This window comes from Triticum urartu, chromosome 2 (genome assembly GCF_003073215.2).
Source record: "Triticum urartu cultivar G1812 chromosome 2, Tu2.1, whole genome shotgun sequence".
NCBI classification, from domain to species: Eukaryota; Viridiplantae; Streptophyta; class Magnoliopsida; order Poales; family Poaceae; genus Triticum; species Triticum urartu.
Window position 1 is genome coordinate 7812512 of NC_053023.1, and position 23384 is coordinate 7835895.

Here is a 23384-nt window from a genome sequence, read left to right on the forward strand (position 1 = left end):
CAATTTCAAGCGCCCCCAAGGACAAGTTCTTTGAGAAGGTTATCAATCCCTACCTCGCGGAGGTGATGCAACACCCTCAAACAATTGAGATGCGTGATGGGTTGTTGCACATCCGCGATGTCGAGGGACCAAGGAGGACCGGAAGCGTGGAGACAAGACTCGAAGCAATGGAGCAACAAGTTTTCAAGTGCCAGGGGATGGTGGAACACGGACTCAACGCCAACCACATGATGATCACGGAGTTCACCAACAACCACAAGCTGGATGCCAAGAGCATTGGGGAGACCATCCTCAAGCTTCACGAGAAGATCGAGCATCTCCAAGCCCAAATCTATGACCTGCAAAACCAAAACTATGAGTATGAATATAGATTCAAGAGGATGAGTTTGGCTGTAGATTTGAGGATCCCGGAGACTCAATCATCCTTCTACGATGGTGAGCCTATGCCTTCGAAGATGGACGACAAGCCTACATCATCAACAACTCCATCATCACCACTTCCGAGGAATTGAGTATTGGGTATGGGCACTCCCCTTGGCAACTGCCAAGCTTGGGGGAGTGCCTCGGCATCGTATCACAATCACACTTCTCTCTTTACCGTTTTTCTTAGTTTGATCCTTTTGGTAATATCTTGATCTAGTAGAATAAAGTTTTAGTATGATCTAGTCTTGAGTTTTGCTTTATGATCCTTCTATGTAATCGAGTCCGTGAGCTATATATAATAAAGATTAGTATTGAGTCAAGGGCTTGGTTATCTTGCTATGATCTTGAGGGAATAAAAGAAAAGAACAAAAATAAATAAATAGATCATATTGATCTTATGGAGAGTAATGACTTCACATATAAAAGAGTATGATGAATAAAAGTTGTGAGAGTTGACAAACATGATTTTGGTCATCGTTGCAATTAATAGGAAGTAATAAAGAAAGAGAGGTTTTCACATACAAATATATGATCTTGGACATATTTTATGATTGTGAGCACTCATTAAAATATGACATGCTAAAGAGTTGATGTTGGACAAGGAAGACAACGTAATGGGTTATGTTTTCTTATACCCGAAATAAAGTATATTGTCATGGATCATCCAACATGTTGAGCTTGCCTTTCCCCCTCATGCTAGCCAAATTCTTTGCACCAAGTAGAGATACTACTTGTGCTTCCAAATATCCTTAAACTCAGTTTTGCCGTGAGAGTCCACCATATCTACCTATGGATTGAGTAAGATCCTTCAAGTAAGTTGTCATGTTGCATGCAATAAAAATTGCTCTCTAAATATGTGTGATCTATTAGTGTGGAGAAAATAAGCTTTATACAATCTTGTGATGTGGAAGCAATAAAAGCGATGGACTGCATAATAAAGGTCCATATCACAAGTGGCGATATAAAGTGACGTTCTTTCGCATTAAGATTTCGTGCATCCAACCATAAAAGCACATGACAAGCTCTGCTTCCCTCTGCGAAGGGCCTATCTTTTACTTCTGTCTTTTAGCTTATACAAGAGTCATGGTGATCTTCACCTTTCCTTTTTACATTTTATCCTTTGGCAAGCACATTGTGTTGGAAAGATCCTGATATATACACACAATTGGATGTAAGTTATCATGAACTATTATTGTTGACATTACCCTTGAGGTAAAAGGTTGGGAGGCAACACTATAAGCCCCTATCTTTCTCTGTGTCCGATTAAAACTCCATAACCATAAGTATTGCATGAGTGTTAGCAATTGTGAAAGACTAAATGATAGTTGAGTATGTGGACTTGCTGAAAAGATCTTATATTGACTCTTTCCTATGTTATGATAAACTGCAATTGCTTCAATGACTGGGATTATAGTTTGTTAGTTTTCAATGAAGTTTCTGATTCATACTTTACATTGTGAATAGATTGTTACTTTAGCATAAGAAATTATATGACAATATATATTTATGTTGCTGTTATAAGAATAATCATGATGCCCTCATGTTCGTATTTTATTTTATCGACACCTCTATCTCTAAACATGTGGACATATTTCTCGTTATCGGCTTCCGCTTGAGGACAAGCGAGGTCTAAGCTTGGGGGAGTTGATACTTCCATTTTGCATCATGCTTCTATATCAATATTTATTGCATTATGGGTTGTTATTACACATTATGTCACAATACTTATGCCTATTCTCTCTTATTTTACAAGGTTTACATGAAGAGGGAGAATGCCGGTAGCTGGAATTCTGGGCTAGAAAAGGAGCAAATATTAGAGACCTATTCTGCGTAACTCCAAAAGTCCTGAAACTTCACGGAGGCACGTTTTGGAATATATAAAAAATACTGGAGAAAGAATCAACCAGAGGGGGCCCACACCCTGGCCACGAGGGTGGGGGCGCGCCCTACCCCCTGGGCTCGTCCCCCTATCTTGTTGGCCCCCTGGCAGGCCTCCGGAGCCCACTTCTTCTATATGAAGTCTTTCGTCCGAGAAAAAAATCAGAAGCAAACTTACGGGATGAAACTCCACCGCCACGAGGCAGAATCTTGGCAGAACCAATCTAGGGCTCTGGCAGAACTGTTTTGCCGGGGAAACATCCCTCCGGGAGGGGGAAATCATCACCATCGATCATCTCAGCGGAAGGGGGTCAATCTCTATCAACATCTTCACCAGCACCATCTCATCTCAAACCCTAGTTCATCTCTTGTATCCAATCTTTGTCTCCAAACCTCAGATTGGTACATGTGGGTTGCTAGTAGTGTTGATTACTCCGTGTAGTTGATGCTAGTTGGTTTATTTGGTGAAAGATCATATGTTCAGATCCTTTATGCATATTAATACCCCTCTGATTATGAACATGAATATGATTTGTGAGAAGTTACTTTTGTTCCTGAGGACATGGGAGAAGTCTTGCTATAAGTAGTCATGTGAATTTGGTATTCGTTCGATATTTTGATGAGATGTATGTTGTCTTTCCTCTAGTGGTGTTATGTGAACGTCGACTACATGACACTTCACCGTTTTTTGGGCCTAGAGGAAGGCATTGGGAAGTAATAAGTAGATGATGGGTTGCTAGAGTGACAAAAGCTTAAACCCTAGTTTATGCGTTGCTTCGTAAGGGGCTGATTTGGATCCATATGTTTCATGCTATGGTTATGTTTACCTTAATACTTCTTTTGTAGTTGCGGATGCTTGCAATAGGGTTAATCATAAGTGGGATGCTTGTCCAAGGAAGGGCAGTACCCAAGCACCGGTCCACCCACATATCAGATTATCAAAGTAACAAACGCGAATCATATGAGCGTGATGAAAACTAGCTTGACGATAATTCCCATGTGTCCTCGGGAGTGTTTTCCTTTATATAAGAGTTTGTCCAGGCTTGTCCTTTGCTACAAAAAGGATTGGGCCACCTTGTTGCACCTTATTTACTTTTATTACTTGTTACCCGTTACAAATTACCTTATCACAAAACTATCTGTTACCGATAATTTTAGTGCTTGCAGAGAATACCTTATTGAAAACCGCTTGTCATTTCCTTCTACTCCTCGTTGGGTTCGACACTCTTACTTATCGAAAGGACTACGATAGATCCCCTATACTTGTGGGTCATCACGCGTCAGTGGAATGTCAGTGTCCACAGGATCCGGACTCGACCAATCGGGACTGGGGGGGAACGGTCAGTGGCGTAGGCAGGGGGAGGAGGGGGGACGTTGCGGCGCCGCGGGACGTGACACCGAATGGACATCGGTTTAAGGCGACCGCGACGGGCGACGTTGGCAACATTAACCCCTATTTGGTGCAGCAGGCGCCGCGCGCGGGCTGCGCATTTACGCGACGACGCCACGTTAGCAGCGGCCTCGCGAAGGGAAGCATGGAGGCCGAGGTTTACGGCGACGAGGAGCCCCGGCGCAACGGCGACCAGGAACTGAACGACCGCCTCACTCGCTACCCGAACCGAGAACACCCATGCTCCCACCTGAACCGCTTGCAGCCGTTCCGGCGGGGCACAAAAGAACTACGAAAGGGGGGGGGAGACGCCGTCGCAAGTGAAGCACTATGCGACGAATGGCACGACGACCTAGACGGTGCCGGGAATCCAAAGCGAGGGGAACTCTGAGGTATCGAAAGGGACTCCGAAAAGGAAGGAGGCCACGACATGGGAGCGGAAGGAGATACCTGGGCGAGGGGCGAGGTCAATGATTGTGGCGGGGGGCGTCTCGACGGGGCACCCAGCAGCCGCAGAGTGGCCAGGGCGACGGGCAAGGAGCGGAGCCGACACCCCCTCCAGCGCATCCGCGGCGCCAACATGGGGCAGGGAGAGTGGTGGGTGTGGTGGAGATGGAGTGGCAGCGACGGAGGGATCGCCGCCATCGCCCGGCGGGCCGCCAGGCGGGTCGCACGAGCCCCCCATCCTCGCCGCCGTCATTACTAAGATATCTCGTCATGGATTCGTATAATGTCACTCTATATCGAGGATCTGAATGCCGTAAGCAATGTAAAGGGCATAAATAAAGTTAGTTATTACCATAAGATGTGGTTTGAAATGAAAGTCTTAGCTAAAATCAAGCTCTGCTTAGGTTTAGAACTTGAGCACCTTCATCAAGGAGATCTCAATAACCAGTCTGCATAGTTAAGATCCCTTAACATGGATAAAGATCCGTTCAAACCTTGAAAGGATAATGTGGAAGGTTATGAAAACGTGGTTAAAGGGGGAAGCTCTCTCCTTTAACTTTACTAAACCAAGTGATAATCTTGCTGGTCTTTTCACAAAGTCTCTACCAGCATCAAGTTTTCAAAGACGTGTTCGTGGCATTGGTAGGAGGAATCTTGGAGAGTTGCAAGGTTCAGGCGTAGTGACCCCCCTAATCGTAGGTATTTGATGACACTAAAGATCGTTGGTCCAGTAGATATAAGTACATTACCGTTAAGGTTCCAACAATATTCAACAAAGAAAAAAAATCACGTATATATGCAAGAGAAGAAATTAGCTAGAGAGAACAAAGAAATCAAGCTGGGCCACAGAATCTCTCGAGCTTAAAATAAATCTGATGTCATATTCTCAACTAATATCTCATGGAGTATATATACGGCCAGTAGTGGACTTTGCTTTTCTTGGCGACACTATGATGATCTGTTGGAAGTTACTACTGTTCAATGTTGTTGAGACGTCTCGACATGTGATGCTGAGGCCACACGTGGCTGGCGGCGTTGTTAAAGATTCAAGGCATTTGAGGTTCTACGTCACATTCAGAAAAAGGGTTTCCCCCGCTTTGTATCTGTCACATTAACCAACGGAAATTCACTACCAGAATTTACCCAATTGCCGACGGCCAAATCTATGCCGACGGCCCCCGTCGGCATCAACAGATCTATCCCGACGGCACAGGTCAGGCCGTCGGCGTAGAAACGCCTTCGGCATACATACACCTATGCCGACGGGGGCCGTCGGCACAGACGGGCCGTCGGCATCCCAATAAATATGCCTACGGCGGCCGTCGGCATAGAGGCTGTCTTCGGCATATCTGTGTGCCCGACTGCCCAGGCGGCGACATCCTTTGACGGCGTGAAGCCTACGCCGACGGGGCCTAACGGTGGCCGTCGACATATCTTCCACGTCATCGATCCGCGTGATCTGCCACATCAACGATCCGAAACGCTCACTGGTCCGTGGGGTGGCATATCTATGCCGACAGCCTTGCCGTCGGCATAGGCTTGGCCCATGGACGGTCCCACGTCATCGATCCGCGCCATATGCCACGTCATCGATCCATGGCTCTACCCTTCTGTGGCTGTAGCTATGCCGACGGCCTAGCCGTAGGCATAGATTTCTAATATTTTTTCATATTTTATTTATTTTCTCTTTTTCCTTTTTATTTTTTTCAAAATAATTAGATTAACTTAAATGTGCCTTATATATATATATATCGATTGCCCCCTCACGGGCGTCGCTTCCGTCGTGTTACGGAGAGGGGAGACGGGACGGGGTACCTGGGGGGTAGCAATGCCGCCAGGTGTTGCGGTGGGCCCTCCTACGGTTGTGGAAGCATGGTGGCAGGCGCAGGCACCCGGCACGCGGCTCCGGGGTGTGCCCCTCCCCTCACGGGCGTCGCTGCCGCCGTGTCCCGAAGGGGGGAAACGGCAACGTCGGGCCGACATGGAGGGAATCTTGGGGTGGGTTGGGTCGGGACTGTGTTGGGGGTGTAGCTATGGGCTGGGCTATGACAACCAGGTGAAAAGGTCCACCGGTCAAACCCCGTGCGGTGAAAGCCAAAGGGCTAGACCTGACGGTCGTCTGTGTCAGGGTTAGACGGGACAGTGTACCTGGGGGGTAGCAATGCCGCGAGGTGTCGCAGTGGGCCCTCCTACGGTTGTGGAAGCGTAGTGGCAGGCTCAGGCACCCGACACGCGGCTCCGGGGTGTGCCCCCCTCACGGGCGTCGCTGCCACCGTGTCATGAAGAGGGGAAACGGCCACGTCGGGCCGACACGGAGGGAATCTTGGGGTGGGTTGGGCCGGGACGGTGTTGGGGGGTCTAGCTATGGGCTGGGCTATGAAAACCAGGTGAAAAGGTCCACCGGTCAAACCCCGTCCGGCGAAAGTCAAAGGGCTAGACCCAGCGGTCGTCTTTGTCAGGGTTAGACGGGACGGGGTACCTGGGGGTAGCAATGCCGCTAGGCGTTGCGGTGGGCCCTCCTACAGTTGTGGAAGCATGGTGGCAGGCGCAGGCACTCGACACGCGGCTCAGGGGCGTGGCCCCCCCTCACGGACGGCGATGACACGGTAGTAGACGTTCTGCGGTAACGATGCGGCGTTAATATTACTAAATACGTACTCGGAGCGCGATAAAATCATGAGTTTTTTTGCACGACGTGGGCACATGTGCTATAGGAACGATGTCATTTTTTCATAATTTTTGGTGATGGAGAAGTATCCGAAAAATTACCTCTACGCGGATTGCCCTCCGCGTGTCTACGGCTATGGCCGGCGGCCTCCGGGGGCTAGCATGCCGCCAAATCTTGCGCCGGCGGCCTCTCACAAGTCTGGAAGTGTTGTCGCGGTTGCAAACGCCCGGCACGCGTTTCCGGGGTGTGCCCCCCTCACGGACGGCGCTGCCGCCGGCACCTGGAGGGGGGAAACGGACGCGTGGGGTCTACACGGAGGGGATCTTGCTGTGGTTCTGGCCCGGATGTTGCTCTAGAGTGTTCCTATGGGCTGACCTAACACAACCGGGTGGGGAGGTCCACTGGTCAAAGCCCGTCCGTGCAAAGTATGTAGAAACTGAAAATTTGATGTGATTAATTTAAGTGAATCCTTAATTATGTTGTGTGGCGTGCAAAAAAGCAGAGGATGGCAGATAATCAGTGGATGTACAGTGGTTTTATCCGTCGGAATCGAGTAACATCAGAGTGGATCGCGAAAACCGATGTGTATTTGAAGGAGATATTCCGTCGTCCAATGAGAATTATCCCACCATGCCCCTGTGCGAGATGTGCCAGACGTCACCGTAGAAATCAGACGGACATGAGTGAGCATCTTCGCACGCACGGATATATGCCAAACTTTGACATGCCGCCGATAAACATAGCCGAGCAGGACCGTGGTAGAGAGGAGGTGATGCGACAACGCATCGATGGATATGAGGACGACGGGGTCAGGGACATGCTAGATGATGTCATTGTTGCAGAAACGGCAAATGCGACACCTTCAGAGAATGAACCAGAGGAGCCGGAGGCAACCGCAAAGGCCTTCTTGGAGGTCTTGGCCTCGTCGAAGAAACCTCTTTATGCGGGTGCGAAAATATCTCAGCTGGATGCCGTCTCGCAACTGATTGCAGTCAAGGCTGAGTATGGCTGTAGCCAAAAATGCTTCGAAGCATTCCTGGGAGTATGGGCTAACAGCCTCCCTGAGGGTCATGAACTGCCGAAAAGCATGTACGATACAAAGAAAATCATGAAGGCACTCTCTATGGATTATGAGAAAATAGATGTTTGCCCGAAGAATTGCCTTTTGTTTAGGCACGAGTATGCGGATGACAAGTACTGTAGGAAGTGCGGTTCGTCTCGGTACATTGAGGTGACCGGTGAGGATGGTGAGAAAAAGCAGCTAACCATCCCCGTTAAGGTTCTTCGATATCTTGATTTTATAAAAAGACTGCAGCGCCTTTTCATCACGAAGGAGTCTGCCAAAATGATGAAGTGGCACAAGGAAGGTATAAGGTACAATCCAAAAAAAATCATACATCCATCGGGAGGGGAAGCATGGAAGTCATTCAATGAAGAATACCCCGAGGAAGCAGCCGAGGCTGGGAATGTCAGAATAGCCATATCAAGTGATGGGTTGAATCCATATGGTATGTCGTCCAATCCATACAGCTGCTGGCCTGTGTTTGTAATTCCGCTCAATCTTCCTCCTGGTGCCCTAATGCAACGGAAGACCATGTTCTTGTCGCTCATCATTCCGGGGCCTGACTACCCGGGGAAGCAGTTGGGTGTGTTTATGCAGCCGCTTGTGGATGCTTTGCACCATTCTTGGTATTTTCCGAGGTTGACATACGACCGGGATTTGCAGAGAAATTTCTTGATGAAAGTTTGGTTGCACTATTGCATGCATGACTTTCCCGGCTATGCTCTATTCTGCGGATGGTGTACAAGTGGTAAGATGCCATGCCCAGTGTGCATGCAGGCTCTGCGAATGATTTGGCTGAGTAAGGGTGGCAAGTATGTAGCCTTTGACCTGCATCGACAGTTCCTCCCTCCAGACCATCCAGACAGGGAAGACAAGAAGAACTTCACGAAAGGCCGGGTTGTTCATGAAGTAACCGAGATTCCAACATTTTCGGGGGCAGATGTTCTTGCTCAGCTAAAAGCTCTCAAGCCTAAAGTCAAAGGCAAAGCCAAAGCCAAAGCCAAAGGCTTCGAGGGATATGGTGAGACGCACAACTGGACGCACATTACCCCCTTCTCGCAGCTTCCCTATTTCAAGGACCTCAAACTTCCTTACAATATTGATGTGATGCACACCGAAAAGAATGTGGCAGAGTCACTTTTCCACACGATCCTCAACATTCCTGATAAGACGAAGGATAACGTAAAAGCTAGAGCCGATCAACAGAGAATTTGTGATAGACCACGCCTGAACATGAAGCCTCCCACAGGCGGTCGTAAAAACTGGTTCAAGCCAGATGCTGACTTTGTCCTTAAACCGCCAGAAAAAAAAGAAGTACTTATCTGGCTGAAACAAATTTTGAAGTTCACCGATGGTTATGCATCGAATATAAGTAAGGGAGTCAATCTTTCAACGGGCAAAGTGACCGGCCTGAAGAGTCATGACTACCATGTATGGATTGAGCGGATAATGCCGGTGATGGTTCGAGGCTATGTCCCCGAGCATGTCTGGCGAGTGCTTGCCGAGCTTAGCCATTTCTTTCGCACGCTCTGTGCTAAAGAAGTAAGTAAAGAGGTGATTGAAAAATTGCATAAGAAGGCACCGGAGTTGATAGTCAAGCTAGAGAAGATCTTTCCGCCAGGCTTCTTTACTCCGATGACACATCTCATTCTGCACCTCGCGAACGAGGTATTGTTGGGGGGCCCTGTGCAAAATCGCTGGCAGTACGGCCCTGAGAGGCAGAACAAGCATCTCCGACGGAAATGTGGAAACAAAGCTAAGATTGAAGCTTCCATAGCTGAGGCAGTTATCCTAGAGGAGGTGTCAGACCTCAGGACATCATACTATCCAGACCATGTTCCCCATCTGCATAACAAGGTGCCTCGATACAATATAGAAGAGCCCAAGTATCAACCCAGGCTCGATCTATTCAACGCGCAAGGTGGGAGGGCTGGGGCCTCGAAATCTTATAACATGCCACGACAAGAGTGGGAGGACCTCATGTTCTATATCTTGCACAACATCAAGGAAGTTGAGGAAGTGTGGATGAGGTAATACCACTACACCATTCCTTTATGTCTTCCACATCATCATGTTTCATGTTCACTTAGTCCCGGTCTAACACCGCTTATCTTTTTTTAGTGATTTCGTTCAAGAGGAATGGACGGGAGTGAATCCTCCTACTGAGGCGGAGGCACTTACTCTTCTCCGTCATGGAAACCCTGGACGTAAAAATTTTGTTGCTTGGTTCATGGAGAAAGTAATTTTCCACAATCCCCTGTTAAATACCTACTTCAACATTTATTAGTTAACCGAACTAATGCACGCAACAATTTCCATTATACTTGTAGGGAAAAGATTCGAACATATATATGGATGATGAATTGAGATGGGTTTCCATGGGTTTTGACCCTGCCGTCGTGACATGTAAAAAGTATGATGTGAATGGGTATCGCTTCCATACAGAGGAGCATCAAAACAGCCGCCCCGATCCCAAAACTATAAATACTGGAGTGTACACCCCTGGTCAAAATTCAGTAGACTACTACGGAAGGGTACAAAATATATACGAGGTTAAATTCCGCCAGGGGCGTGAGACCCTAAGTCTGCCTGTGTTCAAATGCCGATGGTTCGATCCGCAGGAGGGGGTAAAACATACGCCTTCCATTGGTTTGGTCGAAGTTAAACCATCAACCGTCTATGCCGGAGCCGATCTCTTCATTGCGGCTACCCAAGCTACACAAGTATATTATCTACCTTACCCATGCCAGAAAGTGTATCTAAAGGGTTGGGAAGTTGTGTTCAAGGTGTCGCCACATGGTAAGCTACCAGACCCGAATGAAGACGATTACTACAACATTAACCCCATGACATACGAGGGAGTGTTCTATCAAGAGCAACCTGATGATGATGATGATGATGTGGTTAGAAACGATGACGCTAGACCATTGGGTGATGATGATGTGGACCCAAACGTCGACGATGCACGGAATGATGGTGAGACCATTGTCAATGAAAATGACATACTTATGCTAGAAAAGTTAAACAAAGACGCTGACGACGAGGAAGAGCCTCCACCTCCGTCGGACAATGAAGATGATATGATTGATAGTGATGATGAGACGGACCGAGAAAGAGGTTACAATAGTGATGATTCATATGGGTTCTAGCAGATGTACGTTTCAAGTATTTTTTTCTATAGTTTAGGAATATGCCTTTTTATGCATTTTTATTAATGTTTTTATTATCATGCCTTTTCCTAAATTTCATTAATTTACTAATTGCTTTTTCTCTTTTCAATGCAGGTTCGTGGAACATGGGCAAGGGGAAGGCCGACGGCGTGGGTTTCCTATGCAAGGTCGTCGGCCTGCCTAGTTGGAGTGGTCGAGCACGTAATCCTCCCCCTCGGCTACTTGACGATGACTCCTCACAGGGAGGTCGAGGGAGAGGTGCCCCTAGAGGAGGAGGGGGCGGGGGGAGAGCCTCTAGAGGACGAGGTGCTGGGGGGAGAGCCACTACAGGGGGTCGCGGCCAGAAAGAGCGCACCCTCACCGACTTAGGGGTGTTGTGAGGAGAGGAGGAGGAGGAGAGGAGCGAGGAGGGGAGGAGGAGGAGGCGAGGTAGGGAGGAGGTTGGGGAGGGGGAGGCAGGCGAGGAGGAGGGTGGTGGCGGGGATGATGGTGGTGACGGGAAGGGGGTTGACACGAAGGGGTGGCTGCGTGGCAACGCAAAGCTGCCAAAGCAGGTTCCTGCTACTGAGGAGCAGAAGTGGCTCATTGAGCCCATGGGAAAAGAGTAAGTGGTTCATTATGTTGCTTGTCACATGCTTATTCCGGTTGTTATTTATTTTTCTTGTGACATGCTAATAGTTCATTCTTTTGCAGCAACTGGATATATTCTAAAGGGGTCCGTATTCCCAACGGCCTCATCACCGTCTTACTGAAGTTATATTGGCCAGGGTTGTACTGTCCTGATCCAGTCAGGCAGCCGGACCGTCGGGTTTTGGCCACGAGCTGGGACCATTGGGAAGCGGCCCGTCACGCGGACCATGAGACCCATGCCAAGGCCGTGATCACTACTTTCTGGGTGAGTTCTCTTCAGAAGCACAAGTCCATTCTAGTTTCATGAATGATTTAACTCATGGCTTCTCCCATTCTTGTTTCATGCATGATTGTAGAAATTCTATCGAGTTCTTCCAGAGCACAGGGCTAGAGCAGACCAGATTGTGCTGCGCCAATGCAAGAAGAAGGCCCGCCAGATGCAGTACGAGGTGCGCTATGTGGCCATCTCCACATACTACCACGACTATCTTGGTGTGAAGATGACCAAGGAAGAAGCGCGGAGGATGGGCATTACCTTGGAGAGGCCCGAGTTCTTGGCGGTAAGTATAAAAGATTTTTCATTATGCTTTCATTATGCTTTCATTACCTTGTGGTACATTATGTTTTATTCTTTATGCTTCCATAACACCAATTTGGACACACCTACATGCCATTATGCTTTTATTATGTAGGTGTGTCCAAATTGGTGTTATGGAAAAGACGAGTCCTGGGCGGCACTGGTGGATCTTTGGTGTGATGAGGCTGGAGCCTGGGCGGCTATGAGAACCAAAAATAAGGCTAACCGAGGGACGGAGGGAGTACATGCTCAGGGAAACCGAAACCACTATCTCCACAAGGCAGTTAATGTATGACTAACCCCATTAAACATTCTTCTTCTTCTGTTTACCATCACTTTCTTATGTATGACTAACCTCTGTTTGGTGGTGCAGGAGGAGAAACTGAAGCGGCCGCTCTCAGACATGCAGGCGTGGGAGATCGCCCATACGCGGAAGGACTCCAAGCCTGGCGAGCCCCAGTACTACGGCAAGAAGACCGCGGGGAGGAAGCAGGCCTACTCTGAAGCGTATCTGAAGTTGCATCCTGACACACCTGACCCCATTGCGGCGCCTCTGGACGACAGGGCGGTGGTGAGCATGGGGCCCAAGGAGCACGGTCGGGAGGCGGTTCTCGATGCTGTGATCACTCCTAGTATCTCCTACACACAACTTCGTCGGATCGACCCGAGCCTGAGCCAGCGCACGAGCCAGCCAGTCACCAGTACACAGTCCCTCTTTCAGGCGCAACAATCTGTAAGTATTTTCCCTCTTATCTTCATTGCTCACTTCATTTTCCGCATTTAGTAGTTTTATGAGTTTCATCATGTCATACCGTAGGCCTACATGGAGTACACACGCCAGGAGACCATGGCGTGGCATCAGAGGCTTTATGAACACCAAGTGCAGAGGGATAGCCAGATGCAGCAGGCTTTTCAGGATATGGCGGCCGGCAGATGTCCTCAGTTCCCTCCAGCACAATGCCCTCCAGCACAACCAGTGCTGATGAGCTTTGAGGAGTTTGTGGCACAGAACGCTGGCCCCTCGCCGGTTAGTTCATCCCCAATCTATTCACCCAAAGCATGTCATGCCTTTCAACACAGTCATATATCTTGTGCATATGTCTTTTCAACATCCAGGGAACATGTGGATCTACCGTTGGCGGCGGTCTTCGCAGCACTCCGGAGACACGGAGCCCGACCACTCCGATCCACGGAGGCGGAGGCGGTCTTGGCGGTAGCGCTGCCGCTAGCACTGACGACCTGGGCTTTGGCCGTCTTGGCGGTGACGACCTCCGCGGTGCTCGATGATCCTTGTGTGGTGATGATGCTTGAGATGACTTGTGTGTGGTGATGATCATTTACATAACTTGTGTGCTTCTCTATATGCTTATGTTGGTTGTGATGATGTTCATTTAGAGACTTGCGTGTGATGATGCTTATGCATATATTGTTGTGATGGTGCCTGATGATATCCCGTTGTGTTTTATATGTCTATCTCATCATATATATCTGCTGATATGTGCTGCTATTTGAATTGAATTGATCTGAAAACAAACAGAAAAAAGAAAAAAAAAGCAAAAGCAAACTATGCCGACGGCTAGGCCGTCGGCATAGGGCTAGCGTGAGCTCCCAGTAGCTGACACGTGGGCGCCTATGCCGACGGCCTAGCCGTCGGCATAGTTTTTAAACTAAGCCGAGGGCCAGGCCGTCGGCATAGGCGCCCACGTGTCAGCTACTGGGGGCTCTGTATGCACGACTATGCCGACGGCCTGGCCGTCGGCTTAGTTTAAAAACTATGCCGACGGCTAGGCCGTCGGCATACACCTGGTCCTAGAGCAGCGGCTGGTCGCCACGTGGCATTCCTATGCCGACGGCGTCGGCATAGGTTTTGCCTAAGCCGACGGCCAGGCCGTCGGCATAGGGGTGCCACGTGGCGATCAGTCACTGGGCAGACTTGACGGCGGCCGCCGTTATGCGTGATAGTTGCCGACGGCCTGGGCCGTCGGCATCGATGTACGGCCCCCGTCGGCGTATCATATATGCCGACGGCTTTTCTAAGCCGACGGCCTCCCTGGCTGTGCCGACGCATATTTTGCCGACGGCCCTATGCCGACGGGGGCCGTCGGCATAGGTCTACTCCGACGGGACTCAGGCCTATGCCGACGGCCCTGGCCGTCGGCATAGGGGGCGATTCCGGTAGTGATTAGTGGAAGACTCGTTAGTGGAATTGCCGGGGATGTCAGGGTCCAGCTTCTACTTCAGTACTGTCTTGATTTTTCTTTATCCGTGTGTCAGCAGCGTGCATGCTTTCCTGTGTATAAGCCATGCTGTGGATGACTCATTGTAACTTGTAAGTCGTTCACCATGTGCGATGTTATGTGCAACTTTCATTTTTTTTTTTTGCGGGGTATGTTATGTGCAACTTTCAACGCTGTGCATAATGCCTACGTGCAGAAGAAACAGTAGGAAAAGGAAAGTATCATCGAACGAATGGGAAAATGGCTCATCATTCACGGGTTTTCAGTTCGGAGGCCTTCTTGCTCCCTGCCCCATCCTCGACAAGGACAGTGCAGGTTCCTTTCCCCTCCGTTCATGCCTCGGCGGCCGTAGAATTGCGGAACCCTGGTTCTCGTCAGGTGTATAGGTAGGGCAAGGGTTTGGTCCTAGGCTACGCTTGGACAGGATGAAGTCGCCAATCTATGTAATTCTGATGGTAGCATTGCTACATGAGTAATACGAGTATTTTTCCAGATAATAAAGGGCAAGGGTTTGGTCCGTCGTCAGAATGATTGAGGCGATGATGGCCTGTAACGGCACGAAATAAGCCCTCCCATCTTTATTCCTGCTCCATCAACGACGGTTTCTTATACTGGTGGACAACTCATGGAGATTTTGATATTTACCCAAAACCAACACATTTGGGACTAGGATAATAACTAGTATCACATTTGAGCGAGCGCACATGGAATTATCAACGTTGCGCCTGACAAATAACGCGGAGCACTTGTCGTCCAATTTACTCGCAAAAACAGCGGAACCGACGGATAGGCCCCACCTGTCAGGCTGATGTGGCGCCCAGTGATGGACGCCGTTAGACGGCGACAGACGACCGTCTCCGAGCGTTGCGTGGATGGTTAAGAAGGGCAGGCTCAAGCATTTCGTTCCTGCCAAACCCACTTTTGTCCACCATAGCTCATTCTCGCCGTCTCGCCTCCGACCTCAGCCGCCACTGCCGACTCGCCGCCAACCACCGCGGATGCCATGGTCTTCTTGGAATGACCTCTCTAGCAAATCCTCTTTAGGTGACAATTCCATCAGCATCCAGGTATTCCTCTCTCTCTCTCTCTCTCTCTCTCTCGTCCAGGGTTAGAGTTAGATTTTTCATAACTTGAACTTTCAAATTTTCATGGGCACCACACAACTCTACTAGCTTTCTCCAATACACTGGCCTCACTGATCTTGCCGCAATGCCACACCCCTATGAGATCAACGACTTCTTTGAGCATCTCAGCCACCGAGCATGAGGGCCGAAGAAAATGATGAGGAGAGGCATCGTGGTCGTTAGCGCTCTCCATATCCGCCTATGCCGGAGCAGCTAGCTCGTCTTTGTCAGAAGTGTACACGCACGCACACAAAAACAACTGTAAACCAATACAAATGCAAACAAGACCAGCCAGCAAACATCAATGCATGTTTCACATAATAACCTTTTGTTACACCCACACGGTCTATATAGTCAAACCAACATGAATGCAAAAATAAATAATAAACATGCGTACATAGTACATTGACTATCATAACTGTTTATTACATTTGCCCATATAGCCAAGCCAACATTTAATGCAGACAAAGACCAACATGAATACATGATGCAAACCGCAGCAGCAACATAGATTAACCGTGAGATGCATAAGAACTATGCACCCCAGGCTGATCGCAGGTAAGTAGGAACACTGAGAGCCAGCTATATCTATGCATGTGTATACATAGTGTAGTAGTCCATGTTGACTGACGTAACCATCCCAAAAGTCATTCTTCTGGCTCACTGAAAGATCTAGCTGCCATCTGACAAAAGTGCATGCTGGTCAGAGCTAATGATGTAGGTGTCTTGCTGTGCCGAGGGTACCGCAGTGTTCGCCAAGTGGTTAAGGTCAGGCAACGGCTCGTCACGTTCCAAGACCTCCATTGCTTTCCTAACGGTAGGCCTCATGGAACTATCACGAAGAGAGCACCAGAGTCCCAGGATAGCCACGCGCTGCATCTGCCTCTTGTCCAAGTCGTCGCCGCCATGAAGCCTTCCATCTGCAGCCTCCACGACCTTGCCTTTTATGTACAGCTCCCAGACTTGCTCCCTGGACTTCCCTGTGCATACAATATCTAGCAGGACGATGCCGAAGCTATAGACGTCAGAGCTCGGGTAGAACTTAACTTTCCCCATTTTCCTGCATTCTGGATCTATATACCCTTCGGTCCCTATAGCGGCTGTCAACAGCGTCGCGTTGTCCTGGTTGCCGATCCTCGACAGCCCGAAGTCAGCAAGCTTGGCATTGAAGTTGTTGTCCAGGAGTATGTTGCTTGGTTTGATATCTCTATGCAGAATATAAGGGGCACAATCATGGTGGAGGTAAATAAGAGCAGAGCCAATGTCTTTGATGATTTGGTACCTAACAGGCAGAAATGCAAGAAAATTAATGTTTCCATGGAACGTTAAACAAAAAGTATAATTGATTATTAATCCTCGTGAAAATAAATAATATAAGGACTGAAAAATGCAGGGTATACATTCTAGTACCTTGTTGGCCATGCTATCACTTGCTCACTCTCACATAGGTGGTAGTGCAGATTGCCGTTGGGCACTAGTTCATAGACAAGGAAGAGCTCGTCATCCTCCTTCCTGCAGCACCAGCACAAGAAACTGAGCATGTTCCGGCTTTTTTCCCGGCAGCACCAACCTTTCAGTTTGACGAGATTCTTGTGCTTCGCTGCGCTAATGGTGTTCATCTCGGCGAAGAAGTCAAGATATCCTCCCCTCGGCTCATTCAAGATTTTCTTTACAGCCACCTCACTTTCTGATCCCTTCGAGTTTGACCGTTCACTCGACGATGCACATGATTCTCTAGAGGGCACACCTGATGATGACCCCCTAGTGATCAGGGTGCCTCTGTAAACTACTCCAAAGGCACCTCGCCCAATAATCCTCTCCCCGGAGAAGTTGTCTGTTGCAACAGCCAGATCACGGTACTCAAACTGTCTGGGTCCGCCAGTTCGTGTTACAAAGTCATGGCTTGTACTGGTCTTTCTCCACTTGAAACATGAGAGGACACACCACACCATAACCACCAAAGCTACGGCTCCTCCAATTGACCCTCCAATAAGCGCTGCCTTCATGTCATGACCTGCATGCACGTGAATAACACTAGCTATTAATTAACCCAAATGATAAGTGACACGTATGACATAAAGTAACACCTCCCTGCTGTTTTTACAACTAAAATTGCCATCCAGAAAAAAAAATGAAACCCCAAAAAAACTGAAACTTGTCATCCAAACAGAAAGTTGCCATGCTTCACAACTAAAGTTGTCATGAAAAAACGTCAGGACGGAATTGCTTCGTGCCACATGTATGGCACTTATAATAGTGTTAATTCATGTGTCCAAGTTAATCTGTCTCTTCTATCTTAATACATAACTAACCGGGTGTCCCGCGCATTTGTGCGGCTAGCCTTAAATAATTTTGTAAACTAAAGATTTTTTGCTCTTCGTGAATCTCATATGTTTGATTACTAACATTTTATTATTTTTGTGACACTAATAAACCATGGCATTATTCTAAGAAAAACATAGCACAAAATACTCCATGATGCTCAAAGTCCGCAAAACCAAAATTGCAGAACCTTAGTTTACACACGCTTTTGTAGATTCACATTTGCCAAAAACTATATGATCTATGGACTTCAAGTATCAAAAGATCTCTTCATATACGAATGTATTTGCTTATCTATGAAGGAAGATTAAACTATTGCCTTTGATTATCAATGCTCTACGACTCACAGATTGTTTCTTTTTTAGCAACTCATAAACTGATAGGATGCAAATTCTGCCAAGAATGACACCAAAATCCCAACTTAAGACAGTAAAACAAAGTCAACATATCATCCGAGGTATCTCCCCTTGATTTTGGCATCATGCAAGTTTCAGTACTCCTTTTTCAAGTGTGTTCTGTAATTGCTCTGCTTAACCACCGGGAATCTCCAAAAAAAAGAACAAACAAATGTTACTAATAGCCTATCATCAACCGCTATGTTTCTTCTATCGGTGATGCAACTCTCCGTGTGAACAATGCCAGCCATTATTAGAGAACGCACGCATACCTATATTTCATCCTTCCACACTTCATTGTTTATCCAGTATATAACTACTGATGAGCCAACTGCTTCAGGGCAAACATTTTGTGGGCATCATTTTCACTCTCTCGTACTGTTCGCTGCTTATGTGGAAATTGTTTGTTTATTTATATGAAGAAGTTTTCTTCCTCAAAGTATAAAATCTCTAATTTTGTTTTCTTGTATGAAGTTGTATACTAGTGACTTTTTTTGAACCGAAGACCGTACAACAATAGTTTTACGGTAATTTTCATTATAGAAACTGAGAACAGTTGGTGTCTCTCTATAAATGTGCTTGGTTTATTAGGGAAGACCTGTTAGAATTTTCATTTTTGCAAGGAGAGTGTGTAGCGTTAAGTAAATGTGGATAGAATGTTCGCGTACCAAAAAATAGAAATGCATGGTGGCTGAGTTCCATTTAGCTCGGTATTTTCTTCAGAAAAAATACATTTTCCGCATCTTAAAAAAATCTAAAGGAAGTATACAATAAGCATATATGTGTAGAGTATACGTACAGACATGAACATATATTTTCATGTGCGTTGTACACACAAAAGATAAATACATCGATTAAAATTGATCTTCTCTCTTTTGTATTTCCGGCCACATTTTCTTATTTTTTAGCCTACAAATGATCATATTATTTAATAAAACTTTACACATACTTAAAGAACATGTATATGTATTTTTACAACACAAATTGATAAATTTTTTCAAACTTTTTATATTGCAGTTTTTTTTGGAAAATGGGCGAGTTGGAGCCCGTCCTACAAAAAATCGCTCGTATTCGTGTATCTCCTGTTTTTGACAACAGTGTCAAGAAAATTGTTTATAGTATATGTCTTGATGAAGCAACTAATTAATTATGTAAATTCAATTTTCTTTAGAGGGCAAAATATTTTTTTAGAGGAAAAGCCATCATGGCTGATTTTATTCATTTGAAAATACACCTACATTGTTTGCCAATACAGAGAGTTTAGACGATCAGGCGATCCTTGAGCCAGTAAGTAGTCGAGGGTGCATCAAGCGTCGATGCTAGGGTATGTGCAGTGACATTGGCTCCCCTAGGACAATGCCTAATAACAACTTCCGTAGACCTACGACAAAGGGCAAACCCTTTTTCTATTGTAAAAATCAGTTAATTAATTAAGTAGTATAATAAAATTGTGTGAATAAATATGTGGTTATTCAAAAGGCTAGAGAAATATTTACTACTTCAGTAAATCTACTACTGAGGGCCAACTCTTTTTTCTGTAAAAATCAGTTAAATAATTAAATGGTTTAAAAAACTATATCAACAAATATGAGATTATTTAAAAGGCGAGAGAAACATTTACTGTGACAATGCTTGAGTATTTGCTTTCCATCTTGAATCTCAATTGCTTTCAAGCATACGAATATATCTTTGGGTTGTAATATTGTATGAATATACTGTTACATCGGATCCCCGATTTGCTTCATTAAAGAAAAACTAAGCCACTGATTGGCTGATATGTGTGGAGATAGTTTTAACTGAAAGCAGAACATGACGTGTAGATGTTTCCTACTGACACATGAATCCAGGGAACTATAGAAGACGTTGAAATCCAAAAAGCTTGTAAAGGTTATATACTACACGTAAGTATCCTTTCCGAAAATCAATCTCTCCTTGCCGATCACGTACAGGTGCATAGCGATTTTTTTTCTTTTGAGAGGAAACGTGCATAAAGCAAACCTGGTACGTATATGTCCATGGGCACGTTAAATCCTTCTTAAAATATTGATTAATCTCAGCCGTTGAGGTGTCATAATTTTTTACATAGATAAATCTTTGCCGTTCGTTTTCTATCGTTTTAATAATATAATAGAGAGATAGATAGATTACCACCATCCTATGAATATCAATGTGTATACATTAACCTTTTAAATCGGTTTAAACAAAACCATGCATCCCATATCTCATTATCGTAAGAGAGAGGCATCGGGTAGATGCACATCTCTCCCCTTGATCGCTATTGCAACCACATCTTAGAGCACTAGTATAGAACTAGCCATCACTGGCGGCACATCTCTAGCGTTTCAGGGGAATTGCCTGACATAACACCCCCTCTAAGTTGGTTTAGGCAGAAATAACTTTCAAAGATTGGCCTCCGTAGAACAATTGCCTAAGCAATGAAAATACTTTTGAAGGTTCTTTAAAAAGGCCTCTCAGAGATGTTACATAGTCCAGCCCCACGCTGATTAGTATTAGTTAGATGGGCTTGTATCTCAGTTCTCAGACGGGTTGGAGAGGAACCGCTTGTACATTTGCATTGCAGGTGGTTCGGAGCCAGCCCATCACAAACTCTTTTCTTTCTCAGATGACTTGCACTTTGAACACCCTGAATATTTGCGTCCATCTCTACAGGTAGATGGTGGTGAACCATCAAAGTTCGCTTGTCATCTCTTTACATCAGGTACTACTATAATACTACCGCACTACTACTGATTCTGATATACTTTGTGATCCTTATCATCTGGCTCTGGTAGTAGTACCATACTACCATATGTATCACAATTCTTACAGCCATGCTCAAGGCGTGGGGCTTGAGCATGGCCACTCAAAGGAAACGTATGGTGCTTGCCTTCGGGTCAGGGGCACCTCTTGCGAACTCTCCACTCCCATAAACATGTTCAGGCCCCTTGGTATAGCCGCAGAAGAGCTACCCATGGCTAAGGTTGATGGTGGTGAATCCAGATATAAGGCGTGGGGAAAGGTGGACATGCACGCGCAAGCTGGGAGCACGCCGTCGTCATAGGGAGCACGCCGTCGCTGCCTGGTTGCTGCCTGCCCAACACGTCAAGGGAGAGAGGGAGGTCGTCATGGAGTCGAGCGGGCTAGGCGGCGAGCTGGGCTTGCGTGCGTGCTGCGGCTAAGCATTGAGCTGGGGGGCTGAATGGCGAGGGCTAGCTGGGGCTGGACGGCGCACAACACCCATTCGAGTGGACAAATAGGGGAGACCGTTGGATACCATTTTTTCTGGGTAGAAATTGGCGATGTCCGGACGTGTCCGCGAACAAATGAGGTGGACAATCGGGGATATCCCTTGGAAATGCCCTACTAACGGTAGCAGCGGCACCGGGCGAGGGAGCTGTGTGGTCGTGCAGGTTTTGCCATATGGTGCTGCAGGTCGTAAGAAGGTAGAGGTGAGGTTGGTATGAGGCAACTAGTGGCACGTTAGGGTTGCGTGGTCGATAGCCATGAGAATAGCGTGTGGCGTTTCTTTTCTTGAACACGTCAATGGGAGAAAGATGTAATCCTCCATACATGCATGCTCTTTTGATATCCAGTAACCCTAAATGTTTAGAAGCTAATATTTATTAATGATGCACATATGCTTATAGCACAGTAGGCTATTAGTAGCATCTTTTCCAAGCAGTTCCAATGAATAAGATAAGGGGTACCACGTAGCTTGAGCTACACAAAACCACACTCACAAATAAAGGTGCATATAATACCTTTGCGGGGCGGAGCAAGTGAGGAGTCGAAGGACCATGACAGTATTTGATGCAGCTCCATTTCATTGCCTGTGGCTGCGGAAAACCCCACTGCCACCTGAGGCGGGAGCAAGGTGCTGACCGGATCGGCTAATTGCGCGCTGACCTGGACGGGGCGAGAAGTATTATTGCCATGAAACTGCAGGTCGGCGACCAGCATCCTGGTGGTGTTGTCGAAGGTGATGGTGGCCGTCATGGAGCCGTTGAGGCTAAAGCTGGTCAAGTTTGTCGTCTTCACCGAACTCATGGAGCTGATGTCGATGCCGATGTGGTCCACCGTGTTGTCGGGGTCCCAGGAGTTGCTGAACGTGTCGAACTCCACGGCGACGAACCGGTCGTTTCCGAAGGCGGTCAGGCTCTTGCCGTCGTCGCCAGAGGGCAGCAGGCCAAGGTTTCCCCCGCCTGAGTGCGGCGGCATGGCTGATGGGTAATAGGCGAGGAAGAAAGCCATGCCATCACCCTTGACGGTCTTGCTATTGTTTTCCAACTCCAACATGATGGCGAAGGTGAAGCGCGTTTGGAAGCTGGCCACCTCGCCGGTGGCGCTGTCGTAGAACGGCACCGGGTGCGCGTACGACACGCGTCCCGTGCAGTGCGTGGGGCTCTCTCCGAACGAGTTGCAGGTGACGTCGACCAGGTTGTCGTGCACGGCCGCGTTGCCCTCTAATTTGAGGTCTTCTATGCGGTAGCTGGAGGCGTTGGAGAAGTCGAAGCTGAACGAGAAGGGTGAGGCTACTGCGGCTGGAACGGGAGCGAGAGGAGAGGTATCTTCGACTGGAGCTGGTGAACCGGAAGGCGCAGGAGGGGGACTGAAGGAACCGGGATCGGAAGGAGCGGGACTGGTGGAAGGAGCCGGATCGGAAGAAGGGGTAGGAGAGGCATCTGGGGCTGTAGCGGGAGGATAGGCATCGGGAGATTGCGCTCCAGAGAGGTGCAACCAAGCAAAGAAAAAGATGAGGCGGAGGAGGAGCTGCGCGCTGCCATTGCTTGCAGGCGAGCCCATGGCCACAATGAATTCGTAATACTGACGTGGTGAGATGAGATTAATTGCTCGATCGGCCACGAGCATTTTATAGGCGACGGCGCGACGCATCACCACCCAGTCGCCAGCCGACGCGATGACAACCGCACGGCTCGGCTGCTCCGGTGAGTCGCATCGCCTCCTCGGTCCAAGTCGTCGCCAGTCGCCGGGCGATCTGACGGGGCAACTCTTGGAGTCACCTCCTTGACGCCATCGGCCAGCCTGGCCGTCAACCTCAG

General features: G+C 47.6%; 1 protein-coding gene across 1 annotated transcript; it reads right to left on the reverse strand.

The window, feature by feature from the left end:
• Nucleotides 1–15984: 15984 nt before the first annotated feature.
• LOC125540599 (L-type lectin-domain containing receptor kinase IX.1-like) lies at nt 15985–23151 on the reverse strand. The gene is made up of 3 exons (XM_048704205.1): nt 22086–23151; nt 17018–17621; nt 15985–16889 (listed from the first exon to the last, which is right to left on the reverse strand). The coding sequence occupies exons 1-3, from the start codon at nt 23125–23127 to the stop codon at nt 16280–16282; spliced, it is 2256 nt and encodes a 751-aa protein (XP_048560162.1). The 5' UTR covers nt 23128–23151; the 3' UTR covers nt 15985–16279.
• Nucleotides 23152–23384: the final 233 nt, after the last annotated feature.